The sequence below is a fragment of the Zootoca vivipara genome, chromosome 8 (genome assembly GCF_963506605.1).
Source record: "Zootoca vivipara chromosome 8, rZooViv1.1, whole genome shotgun sequence".
In the NCBI taxonomy this organism is placed as follows: Eukaryota; Metazoa; Chordata; class Lepidosauria; order Squamata; family Lacertidae; genus Zootoca; species Zootoca vivipara.
In genome coordinates this window covers 78,413,335-78,428,679 of record NC_083283.1, presented here as the reverse complement: position 1 = coordinate 78,428,679, position 15,345 = coordinate 78,413,335, and the positions used below count along the sequence as shown (strand labels likewise).

The 15,345-nt window shown below is 40.6% G+C and overlaps 1 protein-coding gene across 4 annotated transcripts in view; it reads left to right on the top strand.

The window, feature by feature from the left end:
* Positions 1 to 15,345, top strand: part of SLC12A7 (solute carrier family 12 member 7) — a 106,277-nt gene that overhangs the window by 39,370 nt on the left and 51,562 nt on the right. For 2 of the 4 annotated variants that reach the window (XM_060278058.1, XM_060278059.1), the window contains exons 2-5: positions 6,649 to 6,743; positions 8,621 to 8,743; positions 10,387 to 10,533; positions 13,106 to 13,160. In XM_060278058.1, the coding sequence (XP_060134041.1) occupies positions 6,649 to 6,743; positions 8,621 to 8,743; positions 10,387 to 10,533; positions 13,106 to 13,160 (420 nt within the window). Of the gene's footprint in view, positions 1 to 2,259; positions 5,965 to 6,648; positions 6,744 to 8,620; positions 8,744 to 10,386; positions 10,534 to 13,105; positions 13,161 to 15,345 lie in introns of those variants that run through there. The other 2 variants (XM_060278060.1, XM_035126082.2) reach the window with 2 other exon arrangements.

Genomic DNA, 15,345 nt, shown 5'->3' with positions numbered 1-15,345 from the left:
TTGTTTTTGTTCTGTTTCTTGCAGGTGTCTGTAGATAAGGAAGCTAGGAAAATTGGTTTGCAAAGGATTGTATTTGTTTAAAATCATTTTGTAGAAAGTTAATATATTGTTACTAACCTATTTGAATTAACAAACCTTCTTCCACCCCATCCAATTTGTACAACTTAATTCATGAAAACCTGTTTCTAGCACCTCCACTGTAGGTAAAATGCTGGCCCTATGAAGAAATTGTTGCAATAGAAACATCAAGCAAAGGCTTCAGCTGTGTGTACTGCTTTTCCTTTTAACACTTGTATCCCTTTCTTAGATATGAGGAAGACTTTCCTATTAAATTTGGTCACATTAGTAAATTAATCACTTGGTTGTGAATTAAAGAGGTTAGAAATGTTCCTGTAAACAAGTTGCTCTTTTTGCAGAGGACTGCTTCCTTATTATATGGCATCATTCAACAATTCATACTATCTCAATTTCCTTGGTATTTGTCTATGACATTTCATAAAGTGGGGTGGGGGCTGTGAGGAAGTGAGGACCTCTTCCCCCTTCTATCTGCTTACTGTATTTCCATTTCCAGCCTCTCTTAGCTTTAGCCTCCCCTCCATTCCTGGGTTCTATTCTGCCCCCTCCATATTTGTAACTGTTTTTCAACATTCTCAAATCAATTTTCACTTCAGGTAATAAAATGAGATAATTTAATATTTGCTCCTATTTTCTGCAGCCCAATAACTTTTCAAAACCCAAATTGAACTCGGGAGGCAAGCAATGCATAACTCAGAAGATATTTGCTTGGCATCTGAGCCTGAAAACATCACTTTTTTAAAAGGCAAGCCAGGTGGATAATAATCAAGTTAAGAAGTCTTGATAACCCTCCTTTGTTTTTGAAGAATGTACTGTATGTTAAAGTCCTTAAGATGTTTTACTGTTTTTATTATTTCTACTTAACACTTGACACCACACCTACTAATTCTACTATCAGTTGTTTGATATATTTCATCTTAATTCTTTTGTGTATTTCCTTAACCTTTCACTATTTCTATCATGTATTAAAGCCTTTCCCATGGCTATTCATACATACCCATAGCCATATCCCCAGAGTCCTACTATGGTAAAAACTTGTGTGGTGGGGTATTGATAGAAGGCTTTTGTGGCTCATAATCCAACTGCACAAAGGATCGGCCGCCAGGGTGCAACTTACTCCCGCAGGAGATCTCACTAAGTTAGTACCAATAAATAAAGGAGTCTGCCAAGGGTGCATACTAGCACCCTACTTATTCAATTTGTTTATCAGTGATATAAGAAACCAACTAGTTGAGTCCCATGAAACCATCCATGCTCCCCATCTCGCGGACTACTGCTGTTCCCTGCTGTTATATGCGGACTATGCGTTGATCCTTTCCTACTTGAGAATTGGTCTAAAGAGGGCGCTTAAGATTTTTGTTCTTTATTGTCAATCTAATTTGCTAACTATAAATCATTACAAATCTAAAGTACTGATCTTCTCTAGAAGTCGGAAACTTTATAAGTGGAAGCTTGGCAGGAAGGCAATTGAACAGGTCCTTAAATTTCGATATTTAGGAATTTACTTTCAATACAATATGGGATGGAAAGCACAAATTGAATATTTACACAACAAGGCCAAAGCCTTGTCCCATTCTCTGCTGTGTTTCCTTTTCTCTGAGGGGGCCCTGCATGTTCCATTGGCTTTAAAGGTACAGTATTTAACGTAAAAGTGGTTGCCACAATGGCCTATGCCGCCCTGTTATGGGTCGCGCTACCTCTGAAAGTGGTTCTGAAACTTCAGCTAGTGCAGAATTTGGTGGCCAGGTTGCTCACCATAACAAGACGGTTTGAACATATTACACAGGTCCTGGTCCAACTGAACTGGCTTCCAATTAGTTTCTGGACCCAATTCAAAGTGCTGATTTTGACATATGAAGCCCTAAATCGCTCAGAACCGCAATACCTCAAGGTCTGTCTCTCTCCATATGAACTTACCTAAACCCTGATATCATCATGTGAGATCCTCCTTCATTTCCGTCCTCTACAAGCAGTCCAGAGGGTGGCAACATGAGAACAGGCCTTTTCTGTGGTGGCTCCTCCTTTGTGGAATGCTCTCCCAAGGAAGGAAGGCTTGGCGCCTTCATTATTCACCTTTAGGCACCATGTGAAAATGTTCCTCTTCCACCAGGCCTTTGGCTGATAAACATCTTAACACCCTTTTTTAAAAAGGTTGTGGGAGGCGTGAGGGGTGGTGGGTATTGTTTTTGTGTGGTGGTGGTGGTTCTTGTTTTTATCATGTATTTCCTACTTTTATGTTGTATTTTTGTGTTGTGAGCCACCTTGAGATCTGCGAGTGAAGGGTGCTATATAAAATTTAAAAATTAATAACAACACCAACAAAAACAATAATAAGTCAAATACTCATTAGCTGTGTGGTTCTGGATCTAGACCTGCTCTGAATGTGGTCATTGGTGTTGGAACATATTTTTGTGATTCTGACTTCAGGTAACGTCTGTAAATTGCCAAACATTGGCTGAAAAAAGAATTCTAAAGATACCTGTTATAGCTGGTGGATAGAAGAGTGGAAGTGTACTGCCCTTTTGGCATGAAACAAGTTCATTATTTTGAAAGCGTTCTGCCAGTCAGCATCTGGCTTATCTGCTATATAACTACTGCAAAACAGATACAAGATTTGTCTTGCCTGCTTTTCAAAACAGAAATGTATCGCTTGATTATGTTGTTAAATCTTCATTGTGATGTTGATAGTTTCTAGCGCTACTCATAACGTGTCTGGGCAAACCTATTAAAGCTTTGTTTGCAGTTTACTGTATTGCTTTACAGTTTGTAAAACATGTATCAGGCTGTTTTTACATTCATGTTTGGGTTTTTTCCCCTTCAGTAGTTCTATTTTTAGAAAGAAAAACTGGTTGAAAGGACTTTGCTTCATTCTTCATCTTTCTTTTTCTTTTTCTTTTTTTAGTGGTCTAAAAAGTACTGTACTCCTGTTTTCCTTTAGGAGTACTGCAAGTCTTGCCATATGTAATTGGTAGGCACATTTGGCTTGTGTGGCTGAAAGTAGCACATACCTGCTTGATAAAAGTAGAATCGAAGGATAAGGAGAGTAAGGAACTGTGGCTTCTTTTCTTTTCTTTTTTGGACACTAAATGTGTAATGAAAGGAGATATCAGACATGACATTACGCATTCTCTCAGAGGTGCAGTTGAGTTGGTGGAATGCAAAATGAGCAGAACTCAAAGGTAAAATGTACATTTGTTGCTCCATCCACTTGTTTCTGGATCCACCCGCCACTGACATGTGGCTCTCAGGCTGGAAAAGATCCCCCTTTAATATATACTGTTAGGTTGCAATGAGGTAGAATTGTGAGGGAGCTAGTTCTTGTTGAAAGTATGCACTACACTGGTACTGAAAGTCCTGTTTTCATGGATGTTTGCAAGCATGATTTCTGTTGCAACTAAGTAGAAAGAAGCTGGTTATCATGTCTAGAAGAGCTTTCCTAATACAGCTACACTAGAGAGACCACACATGGGTCTGTGTGGAAAGGGGAGTATAAATGTTTTGCAAGTAAACTGCTAGCGCAAAATAAATTGCTTAAAATCAGGACCCCACAGGCTCTTGCTGACCTTTTACATGTTGGTGGCTTGTCTCATCCACTTACTACTCTCATGCCCACTACTCCCTCAGATCTCATCCATATCTGAGCATTAATCCTGGATCTCTTACTTGGAGAACCATTTCTAGGGGGGGAAATGTCATGGTGATGAAAGAACTGGACTTGGGGGAGGAGTTGCTATTTGCTAAAGAGTTCTTTTGCTGTTGTTTAGTCGTTTAGTCTTGTCCGACTCTTCGTGACCCCATGGACCATAGCACGCCAGGCACTTCTGTCTTCCACTGCCTCCCGCAGTTTGGTCAAACTCATGTTCGTAGCTTCGAGAACACTGTCCAACCATCTCATCCTCTGTTGTCCCCTTCTCCTTGTGCCCTCAATCTTTCCCAACATCAGGGTCTTTTCCAGGGAGTCTTCTCTTGAGGTGGCCAGAGTATTGGAGCCTCAGCTTCAATACTTGGCATTTCCTTTACTCTCATAAACAACACTGAGGTGCCAAATAGTTAACCCTGGACACAAGGAGGGTGGAAAGTCACAGAAGACAATTAGATGGCAATGGTTAAGATAATTTGCTTTGAAAACAGTTTTTTTGAATTCTGGTCTGGAAAGTTATAGCAACCTAACAAGGACATTTTTTAAAATGTAAGTAACCACTGCAAATCAAACTGGGAAGTAAGAACATTTGGAGATTGTAAGATTTTTTTGTAATGCACACAGGGAAATTCTGTATCTTGAGGAAAACAGAGTTTGAATATGAAGCAGAATGATACCTGGCAGTCCGTGATCTCCGTCGAGTTGCCTTGGTGCATTGTGTCGACTGTGCCGTGTGACCTGGGGCTCTTGGGTCTGTCATCTGATGCTTGATGATGGGTGAGCCGAGCCCGACACACCCGGGCAATGTGTCCTGATTTTCTGCACTGCCTGCACTCTGTGTTGTGGAAACAGAAGGTCCTCCTCTTGTGGCTCTCCCCACAGCTTGCACAGTTCCCTCCTCATCAAGACTGCTGTGGTGTGTGTGCTGCTTGAGTGCATCTCCTCCCTGTCAGATTCTGAGTAGTTGGCGAGATATTCATGGTGGACCCTTGGTTTGGATGGCGGGCCCGGTCGTGCCTCTTGCGTCAACCTCTCGGCAGCTTCGGTTGCCAAGGCTTCCTCCAGAGCGACCTGGAACGTGAGGTCTTTTTTGGCGTAGAGGCATCGTTGCAGCTTCTCGTCCCTCAGGCCACCAACAAGGCGGTCATGAAGCATGTTCTCCAACTCTGAGAAGTTGCATAACCAGGCAGCTTGGCGGAGGGAGGTCACAAACCCAGTTATGGTTTCCCTGGGGGCTTGCCTCTTTGCGTAGAAGGCATTTCAGCAAGCTACCACCAAGGGCTGCGGCGAGAAGTGCCCCTTCAGCCGTTCCATTATTGCTGGGTAAGAAATGGTAGCGACATCTTCCGGCGCAAGGAGAGCCCAGGCAATTTCGAATGTCTCCTCTCTGCAGACTCTGAAGAATGTCGCCCTCTTCTTGGCATTCACTTCCACCTGGAGCTGGATTGGGTGGCTCCTGCGAACCAATCAGACTGCTGCATTCTGGATCCTATTGTTATTGGATTCAGCTCAGTACATAACACATACCGTACATACAACTTTGGAATTTTTTTTTGGAACATATACAAAGTTTTACATGAAGAATTCTGCACCTTTTGCACTTTAAAGTTGTGTTGTTCAGAGTACAGATCCTTGCAGGTTTGGTTTTTTTGTGGGAAGTTTATAGACATCATTTCATGTGATCTGACTGTGTACAGTGTTTGGGGGACACTGGAGTGTGGAATAACAAATTGCTGAGTGGGGGGAACTAGAACCGTGAAAGTGGGCATAGGTTTCCATGATTTTTTTACTTGTAAGTTCAGTTCTTGGGGAGCTTCTCAACTTTTTCCCTCTCTAGCAGATTGTAGTGGTGTTGGCAGTTGGATATTCTTCCAGGAAAAGTGGATTTTTGTTTAATATGAACTATTAATGTGACTTAATTTATTAAAACAAGGTCTGAATCCTCACAGATTCTGTAAAGTTTCATTCAGATACTTGGAGGCAAATATCTGTCATAAATAGAGTTATGGAATTAAAGGTCTTACTGGAGTATTTGTGTGTACAGTTAAATGCTTTGATATATCTACAGTCATACCTTGACATCCAAACGCTTCGACTTCCGAAGGTTTCGACTTCCGAAGTTGACAACCCTCGGAAGTCCTTTCGCTGTGCGTGCGTTCTGCGTTGGTGCAGAAGTGCGAAGCGCTTCAACATCCGAAAACCTCGACTTACGAAGACGGCCACGGAACGGATCGTCTTCGTAAGTCAAGGTACCACTGTACTTATAACTGTGTATAACATATAGGCATCCCAGCAGTATAACATATAGGCATATGTGGTGGGTATGTAACTATACACAAGTTATGGAAGCAAGTTGTAATGGAGATTGATATTATTGTTGGCAAACAAGTCACTTGGATGCTAAGCAATGTCTCTTATTCATTTTTGACAGTGTCAGTGTTGACTTAACCTCTCAACAATTAATTCTGTATCTGCTGGTTGGCACTTGTCTAGTGATCTCTCCAGGGTGGAAGGATGCATCTTGTTATTCTATGGATCTGTGGATTTAACAAGTCATATTTATTGTCATTTCTGAAAAAAGCTGACCCATATGAGTCCCTGGGGTGATGTGGACCCCTTTGTTTCTGCTTGGGGACTGTTTGTGATGTATATGATCAAACATGGTTGGCGTATTCCCATTAAATATTATCTATTTGCCAACATTCATGATTATTTGGCATTTTTGATACAAATGCTTTATGAACCTTGTACATATATTCTATGTTACTTATTCCTTTTTAAGCTTTTTATTATCATTATGATGGTTACTTTATTATCTTGTGATTTTATTCATATTGCTCTTATGGTTGTTTTTGTTGCTACTTTTAGGTTGATGTTTGGTTTGTTTGTACATTAAAAAAATAACTCTGCTTGTATTCATTTTCTTGTGGTAGGCGATGGGATTCCAAGGGAAAGCAGCCCATTTATCAATAATGACAGCATGGAGAGAGGAAACATTTATGAAGGGAAAAATATGGCTCTTTTTGAGGTACTTTTGATAACTTATTTCCCAAAATCCCTGTTACTAATTTCTAAGTATGAAGTGCTTTATTTATGTACTTTTATTCAAGCAGTAGTACTTGCTCTGTTTGTTTGTTTTTTTGCAATCTATTCTGCAAGACCAGGGTCAGAATAGACCCACTGAGGTTAATAAACCTAAGTTATATATGAGTAACTTTGGTTTGTAAATTTCAGAGAATCTACTCAGGATTAAGCTGCATATATAACCCTAGGGATCCACAAATTGTCACTTCTATGAAATATAATACTACCATGTTGATATATAACACTAAATCATGGTTTGCTGCTAGTGTACAAGGAATAAGCTTGAGGGAAGTCCAGTGTTTGGGAAAATGAGTTTAGTTTCGCTTTCCTTGACTTGTTGTGTTGCAAAAACCAAAATTGTGGTGTAAAACAAACTTTGGTTGTTTCAAAACAGGCCAACTTTAAACCACAAGTCAATAAGCTGCTTGTTTAACCAAGCAGAGTTTGATTTAAACTATGATTTCTGGCTTCTATGACATGACAAGCCAGGATTTGTGGAAAATGAAACTAAATGCATGCAAACGCCTTCTCCAGGTCACATGGGGAGAAGAGAGGGGAGTGTTGAACTCAGCCCTCAAGTTTATTTCTTGTAGCAAATATTTCCATTGATGTTCATTAGTCAGCTGTAATGAAGCATTTGCATTCTGAATAAAAAGCTGAATAACCTTACAAAGAACCATTTTGAAAGATTTGCTTCACTTGTTTGAAATTAGAAACTGAGCTAGCAGTCAAGTTAAGTCAAGTTAAGTACTTCTTCACAAAGCACATAGTTAAACTATGGAACTCGCTTCCATAGGAGACTGTGATGGCCATCAACTCAGATGACATTGAGGATTAGACAAATTCATGGAAGAGATAGCTACCAGTGGCTTCTAACCACAATGGCTATGCTCTGCTGCCATAGTTGAAGGCAGCAATGCTTCTGAATACTAGTTGATGGAAACTGTTGGAGGGGAGAATGCTCTTGTGCTCGAAAGGCATCTGGTTGGCTACTGTGAGAACAGGTTGCTGGAGCACATGGGCCATTTGCTTGATCCAGTATTCTTACATTCTTAAAGAACTTTTCAGCCCAGCCCTACATGCTTTTTCCTTCCCTCATTTCCTTTTTTCATTCAGTCCAATACTCCCAACTTTGCTAATGTTCTAAGTGGCCTGAACTGTAAGTGGAAGGACTTGCATATCATATCTCTCTATATGTATGTTCAGCTCAGCCTGGCATGACCTCTTCCTTCTTTTTGTTTTTATTCTGGAATCCCAGATAGCTCCAGTTAGCAAATATAACACCATTTGTCTTGCCTTCCAAATGATCCTTCAGAGTGACTTGTGTAGCTTCCTGTATCTCTACATCTTTTAAACTTGAGTGTATCATTGGAACAACCTTAAGCAACCTTTAAACCTGCCTGTGTGTCATTGCCTCGTTCAGAGAGGGAGGAAGTGACACTCAACAAAACTGGGAGGTTGCCATGGCAAATACATTTATCTCATGTAAAACTTGAGTAAATATAGCTTGCAATCATGAACTCTGTTCACAAAAAAATCATCAGAATTACTTAGGAGAGTTCAAATTTGAACGTTTAAATATGTTAAGAAAGATCTTAGCAGAAATAGACCCGTGGTTTTATTTTGTACACAAATATTATTTGTTAACAACTTTTATTTTGCAATAATAACAAAGAATCCTTAAAATTCTCGTTATTTCACAACTAAAAGGTTGTAGCAGCAGAATTTGCATAGATATATGGTGATTTTTCCTCTTTGTTCTGAAATGTGTTCCTATATATTAGACCTTGATATTTAACAAGTTTTTCCAAATCCCAACAGGAAGAAATGGATAGCAACCCCATGGTATCATCTCTTCTTAATAAGCTAGCCAACTATACCAATGTTACTCAAGGAGTGGTAGAACATGAAGAAGATGAAGATAGCAAACGTAAGGAAATAAAGGTACAAATGCCAAAACTTTTAATTAACAATTGGTAGCAGAGCTTCTTCATTGGAGAGGTTGGTTGTCTGTCATACAAAATAGGTAATAAATATTACCTATAATGATAAAATGAAATGTGATTTATTTCTCTCAGTTCCATCCAGGAAAAATTAAAATATTGCTAGTTATCAACCATACAGATGACAAGTTTACTTTTGGAGAGTGTCAAAATACACACTACACTCTCTTTTTTCCCTCTTCCCCTTTTCCATGGTTTGGAAAGAGTGACACAGTGATCATGGATATTAACATGCCAATAGAGGCAACTGAAGGAACAGATGTTGCCATGGGCAAGTGGCTGGTAACACCTCTGATATATTTCTTTTTCCGGGGCCTTGCAAAATAGAAGATTTTGTTCAAACAGTTTAAAATTTTGGGCCATGATCAATAAGCCCTAGAATTATTCAACCTATAGCCACAGAGCATACTAAAGGGGAATACAGTCATACCTCGGTTTAAGTACGCCTCGGTTTGAGTATTTTCAGTTTAAGTACTCCGTGGACCTGTCTGTAACGGATTAATCCACTTTCCATTACTTTCAATGGGAAAGATCGCTTCAGGTTAAGTATGCTTCAGGTTAAGTACTCCACGGACCGTCTGGAACAGATTAATCCACTTTCCATTACTTTCAATGGGAAAGTTCGCTTCAGGTTAAGTACGCTTCAAGTTAAGTACGGACTTCCGGAACCAATTACACTCATACCTCAGGTTAAGTACGCTGCAGGTTGAGTACTCCGCAGACCCGTCTGGAACGGATTCATCCACTTTCCATTACTTTCAATGGGAAAGTTCGCTTCAGGTTAAGTACGCTTCAGGTTAAGTACAGACTTCCGGAACCAATTGTGTTTGTAAACCGAGGTACCACTATACAAGGGGGCTAGTACTCTGTGACATTCTTCACACAATGGGGGCAACCGAAGAGAGACAAGACAACACCCAAATCTGTCAGGAACAAGCTGAAGTTGAAGACTCTGAGGGAGTGCATCTAGATCAGGCATGGGCAACCTTGGCTCTCCAGATGTTTTGGAACTACAACTCCCATGATCCCTAACTAACAGGGCCATGGTCAGGGATAATGGGAGTTGTAGTTCCAAAACATCTGGAGAGCCAAGGTTGCCTATGCCTGATCTAGATCTTTACCAAATACGACTTTCCTTGTTAGGGTGGGGCAACTGTTATCCTTTAGTTCCATTTTTTCTTGCTTCCCAAAATAGCTTCTTTTCTGTGGTTACAGTTGTGTTAACTACTCTCAGAAGATACGGCCTTGCACTATTGTTCTTGTCTGATCATGGTCATACCTACATTTGAGTGAAAGACTGAGAGCCATGTGGCTCTGATTGTATGCAGTAGAAGTTTCTTTCTTAGGGCATATGACATACATTTCTGAGGTTGTAGTGTGAGAAACCTAAAAGCTCCTCAGACAGTTTCTGAATATTTCTGTGATTCTCTCTGTTTAGATGTTACTGGTCGCATCCCGTGTCAGAGGATTTTTCAGCCTTTATGAAAAATTTGTTTCTTTGGGGAAAAGGCTGTCTTGCTTAATCTAGATACATTGGTCAAAAAGTATACTAACGAACTATTATTATTTCTGTGGGTTTTTTAGGCTCCACGTATGGGCACTTTCATTGGTGTGTATCTGCCCTGTCTACAGAACATTTTAGGAGTTATCCTATTCCTGAGACTGACATGGATTGTGGGAACAGCAGGAGTTCTTGAATCTTTCATCATTGTATTCATGTGCTGTTCTGGTGTAAGTACAACTTCCACTTTTTCTGTTTAGATAAATGCTGTTCTGCATTCTAGTGATTTCCATTGTCCTCTAGTAACTTTATTCAAGCAAGTTATGGGGAGCAAGCTATGTAAAGCAAGACTGGGTGCAAGATAGACAGAGTTTATATCCTTCTGTTGCTATGTTCTAAGTGGCTGCGTTACGGATATGCTAAAGCAACATCAAGTAGCTTTCAGGAAGGCCAACAGTTTTAACTTCATTTGTATATCTCAATCTCTAGTGCCAAAAGAGCAGCACCTTGTTTAGGCTAGGATTTCTCATGAACGAATCTTTTTCTGAGTTCAAAAATATAGGGCAAGCCAAGTGTAGTTGCAGTTCAAAAAATAGAACTCTTTTGTGGGTGATTGGTGGGAAAGGGTTGTGCCAAGTAAGGGCTTAAAAAGACAGTATGTTTATAAAAACGTGTTTTCTGTGTGGCACACAACACAGTCACCAGTGAATTAGGAAGATAAGCCATTGTCCAGGTTGAGCATCATGAGGATGGGAACCAGTTGTTTCTCTTCCTTCTGATCAAATTAAAGGCTTAATTGGTGTCATTGCTCGTACCCCAAATCTAAATCAGAGAAGAGATACTCTTTCTGGATCACCCAAGTCTTTTGCTTTTCTTTCATTTCATTTTAGATTCTGACACTGTGGAAGAGATTTTAATTCTCAGGGGAAGTAATACATTCAATGAGAGAATAATTAGGATGTGAAAACAAATGGGAGGCTCTTACCCAACAGCTGATTGGCTTGGTTACCAGTTTGGACAGTTTCCCTTACTTTTGTTTCCAACTGCTCTCACTTTAAATAGCAACATCATTTCCTAACAACTCATCAAGTGAGATATTGTTTCCGAAGTTCAGAGCCAACAGACATGGGTCTTTGTAGTGATTTGGGCTTAAGTCTGCACATGTTTCAGCCCTGGAGCTTTGACCCATACCTGGCTTTCTTCCATCTTCTGATTTGATTTCATGGCAAGGGATATGACTGAAAAAGGAAAACAATTCTTTCTAACCTTGAAATGTCATCCTGTTGGATATATGGGTTTGATTATTGTTTTTTCTGTTAGGATGATATTAAACATACATACTATATTTGTGTTTTAGTTAGGTTATGGAAAACTAGCATAACATTCAATATGTTTAATAGTTCCTTAAATCCAAATGCATTTTTGAAAAGATTGGGTTGTATCCAAGAATCTCACTCAGCTTATGGTAGGGTTTTGGTCAGTGGAATGGGAAGGGAAGCAATTTTTTATTATTCCTCCCTCCAGTGCAGCCCCCCCCACATCCTTCCTAAATCTGCTGTAGACCATCAGAGTAGTAGTAATAATGGGGCACAAAGTGAAGGGGACTGAATGAAATTGTTTCCCTGCCTGTTCCACTGATGAAGGCCATACAGCCAGCTGACCAATACCAATGAATATTCCTTTCTTTCTTGTAGACTCACAAAATATTTTGCTTTAGGTTTTATGGTACAGACAGTGGTTTTCTTTCCCATTCCTGCAGCTGGACCTTCGCACTTGCCATTTTAAAACTACTGGAAGCACACAGACACACATATATAAATAACCCAATCAATTCACATCTATTTAAGTGCCTTGTGCTTCACCTGTTCTGAGGGGCTTAACTGTTAGAGAGACCAACTGTCAGACATTCTCATTCTCAAACTTTGCCTGTTGTATTATTTGAGGGCATCTAAGGCAGCAATGTTGTTAATGCCAAGCAGATGGGGCTTCATCAGTGCCTAAACAGCTCTGAACTTTGAAAGGAAGAATGGGATATAGATATGTATAAATAGCTTCTCTTTGCTGTATTAGTAGGCAGGTGAAAAGGATACATGGGTGATGGTTGGTCTTTCTCACTTCTACACCAAGAATCCGGTGTCTGAGCCTTTGTTTATACCAGCACTACGTAAATGAGAAGTAATATGTGCCTAGTCAGTGACCACCAGTAAAATTTATGCCTTGGTTCTTGTCTCCACTTGAACCATTTTAACTACAGTGTCTTCACCAATTTATATACTATTGCAAAAGCATGATTTCTGACATAAGATGCAAGAATAAGGAGATGCCACTGGTATTACATATGGATCAATAGTTTCTAGTGCTCTCTTGTACTTGAATGCATACATCTTTTGCTTTTTATAAAGATTTAACTCATGGGTCCTGCACCCTCAGTGTGCTGGGAGCTTCTGCTCTTACTATACTAACTGTCATCAGCTGTGGTTTCTTAAATTTGCTACCAGTAGTAACATTCTCCAATTCTACCAGTAGTAACATTCTCCAAGAGCCAGTGTGGTGTAGTGGTTAAGAGCGGTAGACTTGTAATCTGGGGAACCGGGTTCGCATCACCGCTCCTCCACATGCAGCTGCTGGGTGACCTTGGGTTAGTCACACTTCTCTGAAGTCTCTCAGCCCCACTCACCTCACAGGGTGTCTGTTGTGGGTGAGGAGGGGAAAGGAGATTGTTAGCCGCTTTGAGACTCCTTCGGGTAGTGATAAAGCGGGATATCAAATCCAAATCCAATTATCACTTCTTCTTTTTTGCAGACTCTGCTAACTGCAATATCAATGAGTGCAATAGCAACAAATGGTGTAGTTCCAGGTAATTACAAATTTTACTTATATATTAAAAGTATGTTTAGTGCACATGGTAAATGATAATGGAATATAGATGAAATGCCTCTCACTATGATGAAGTGGGTATGTGAGGAGTGGACAACAAAGCATCTCCTGCTGTTCTGGGTGCAGGCACACATTCCCTACATCTGTCAGTGTGGTAGGTACCAAGGAAAGGCTCCGGCATTCTTCCCATATAATGATGCTTGTTCCGGTCTCTCTCTTCTTGCCTACTTTCTTGAGGATAGCTGACTCTGATGGAACAGGAGTGACTATATCAAGGTGCCTGCAATTCTGCCTGCACCTGACTAGTTAGGGAGGGGGGGGGATGCCAGTGTGTCTGCAAAGACCTTACCTTTGCTGCTCTTACAGCAATGGCAGCAGCATTATAGCTAACTGAGCCTTTCTGTATCTCTCCCCCAATTTGCATGGGGAAATGGAGAAACAGCGTACACAAGAGACTTTATCAGAAGTGGGGCACCTATTTCAGCCCACAAATGTAATTTAACCTTGACCATGAGCTGTAGCCAAAGTTTGTTTTTACTTCTGAGTAGACATGCATTCTACAGTGCTTTCAGACAGTGTGTTGGCTGTCACTATAAGAAATTTGATACTGGTACTATTTTTCTTTGAATTGATACGTAGCAACCAAATAGCATTCACATTTATGCTGGCAGGAAACATTAGAAATGCAGCCCTGTCCGTAGTTGCACAATGGCACTTGCCTGCATATATCTCTGGGTAGGGTTGCTTAATGAGACTGCAAAGCAAGCCATTTCTGTTAAAACACTGGCAAAGTGCTATATGTGCAGCGTAATCCTATGCTGTGCCCAGTGATCTTGCATTTTCTGTCATAATGAATTAATAAATCTTATAACATTAAACAATCTCCCAGATCATGGATTGCTTCTGACCTTTGAATTCTCCTCCAGTGTTTCCTTCATTCTCCTTGATTTATGAACAGTGAAGCTGCAATTATTGTTCCAGCCACAGCCTTGCCAATCTCTTCCTTAGTGCTACTTGATACCTACTGTTTTATAATCTAAGCACTGTTAGCCAATTAGCCAGAGCAGAGCACAGCAGGAACCCCTTTGCTGTTAGTGGATTATCTAGGCTTTTTTAGTTGCTAGCTTCTGAGACAATGTTCCAGATATTGTTTACTTCTAGATGCAGTCCCAGTATTAGTAAGGTTGGCTGTTAGGTGCAGGGTCTCACTCTCAGAAAAAGGAAGGGGGCAAGTATGGCTTCTTGCATGCAGGGAGGGATCCCCCTCAGGTATGTAGGAAACTCCTTACATTTGAGGAAACACATTCTACGTCACCCAACCGCTCAAATCCCCCACTATCTCACTCCATCTGGTCACTTTCTACCAATGGCTGACTTGCTTTTCTAGCCCAAATTCAGCGCTCACTTGCTTACAGAAGCCTTATGCTGCATGTCCTGCATGTCTGCTTCACGTGGCCATACCAAGTCAACTCTTAAATTCTTGCCCTCTTCTGTCTCTTTGTTAACAATCTATTTTTGACACAGAGCATTAGGGATGCAACAGGTTAAATAGTAAGAATTGCAAATAGCCTGAAAGTCTGTGTCTGACCTTCATTTCACACACTCTTATCTGCATTCCTGGGGGCAAATGGGTATGGAGCTTTTTATGGTTGCTCTTTGTTTCACATCTGCTTGATATCCTAAAATAGCACATGCCACTGCATCAGTTTTAAAGGAAAGAACCTATAAATGAGCATCCTCCTTTGGTAAGGATCTTCATTTGAAGTTAGAAGAAACCAGGCTTCTGTCATTCATGCTGCATGTTCTGTAAGGAGGGCGGGGAGAGTGAGGCTCCTCTTGTGAGTCTCCAAATTAGTCCACTTTTTCAAATACCTGATATAGTTGCACACTTTTTGCCTTTCCTTTCCTAACCACAAATCGCACAAATCTCCCATGAATCTCCTAATCGCCAACATGATGAACAAGGAAAATTCTCTGAAGATGGATTTTGGGGATTTGAGATTCCTGCCCCACCTTCTCCCCATTTCTGTGCCACCTGATCCTGCACTTTCTCACTCTGTTTTGCTTCAGCCTGGTCCTCTCAATCTTTCTGTAGTATCCTTGCCCGTGTCTAGTAAGGATCCACACAAGCATTTGTTGCCTATTTCATCACATAGCCCAGCTGC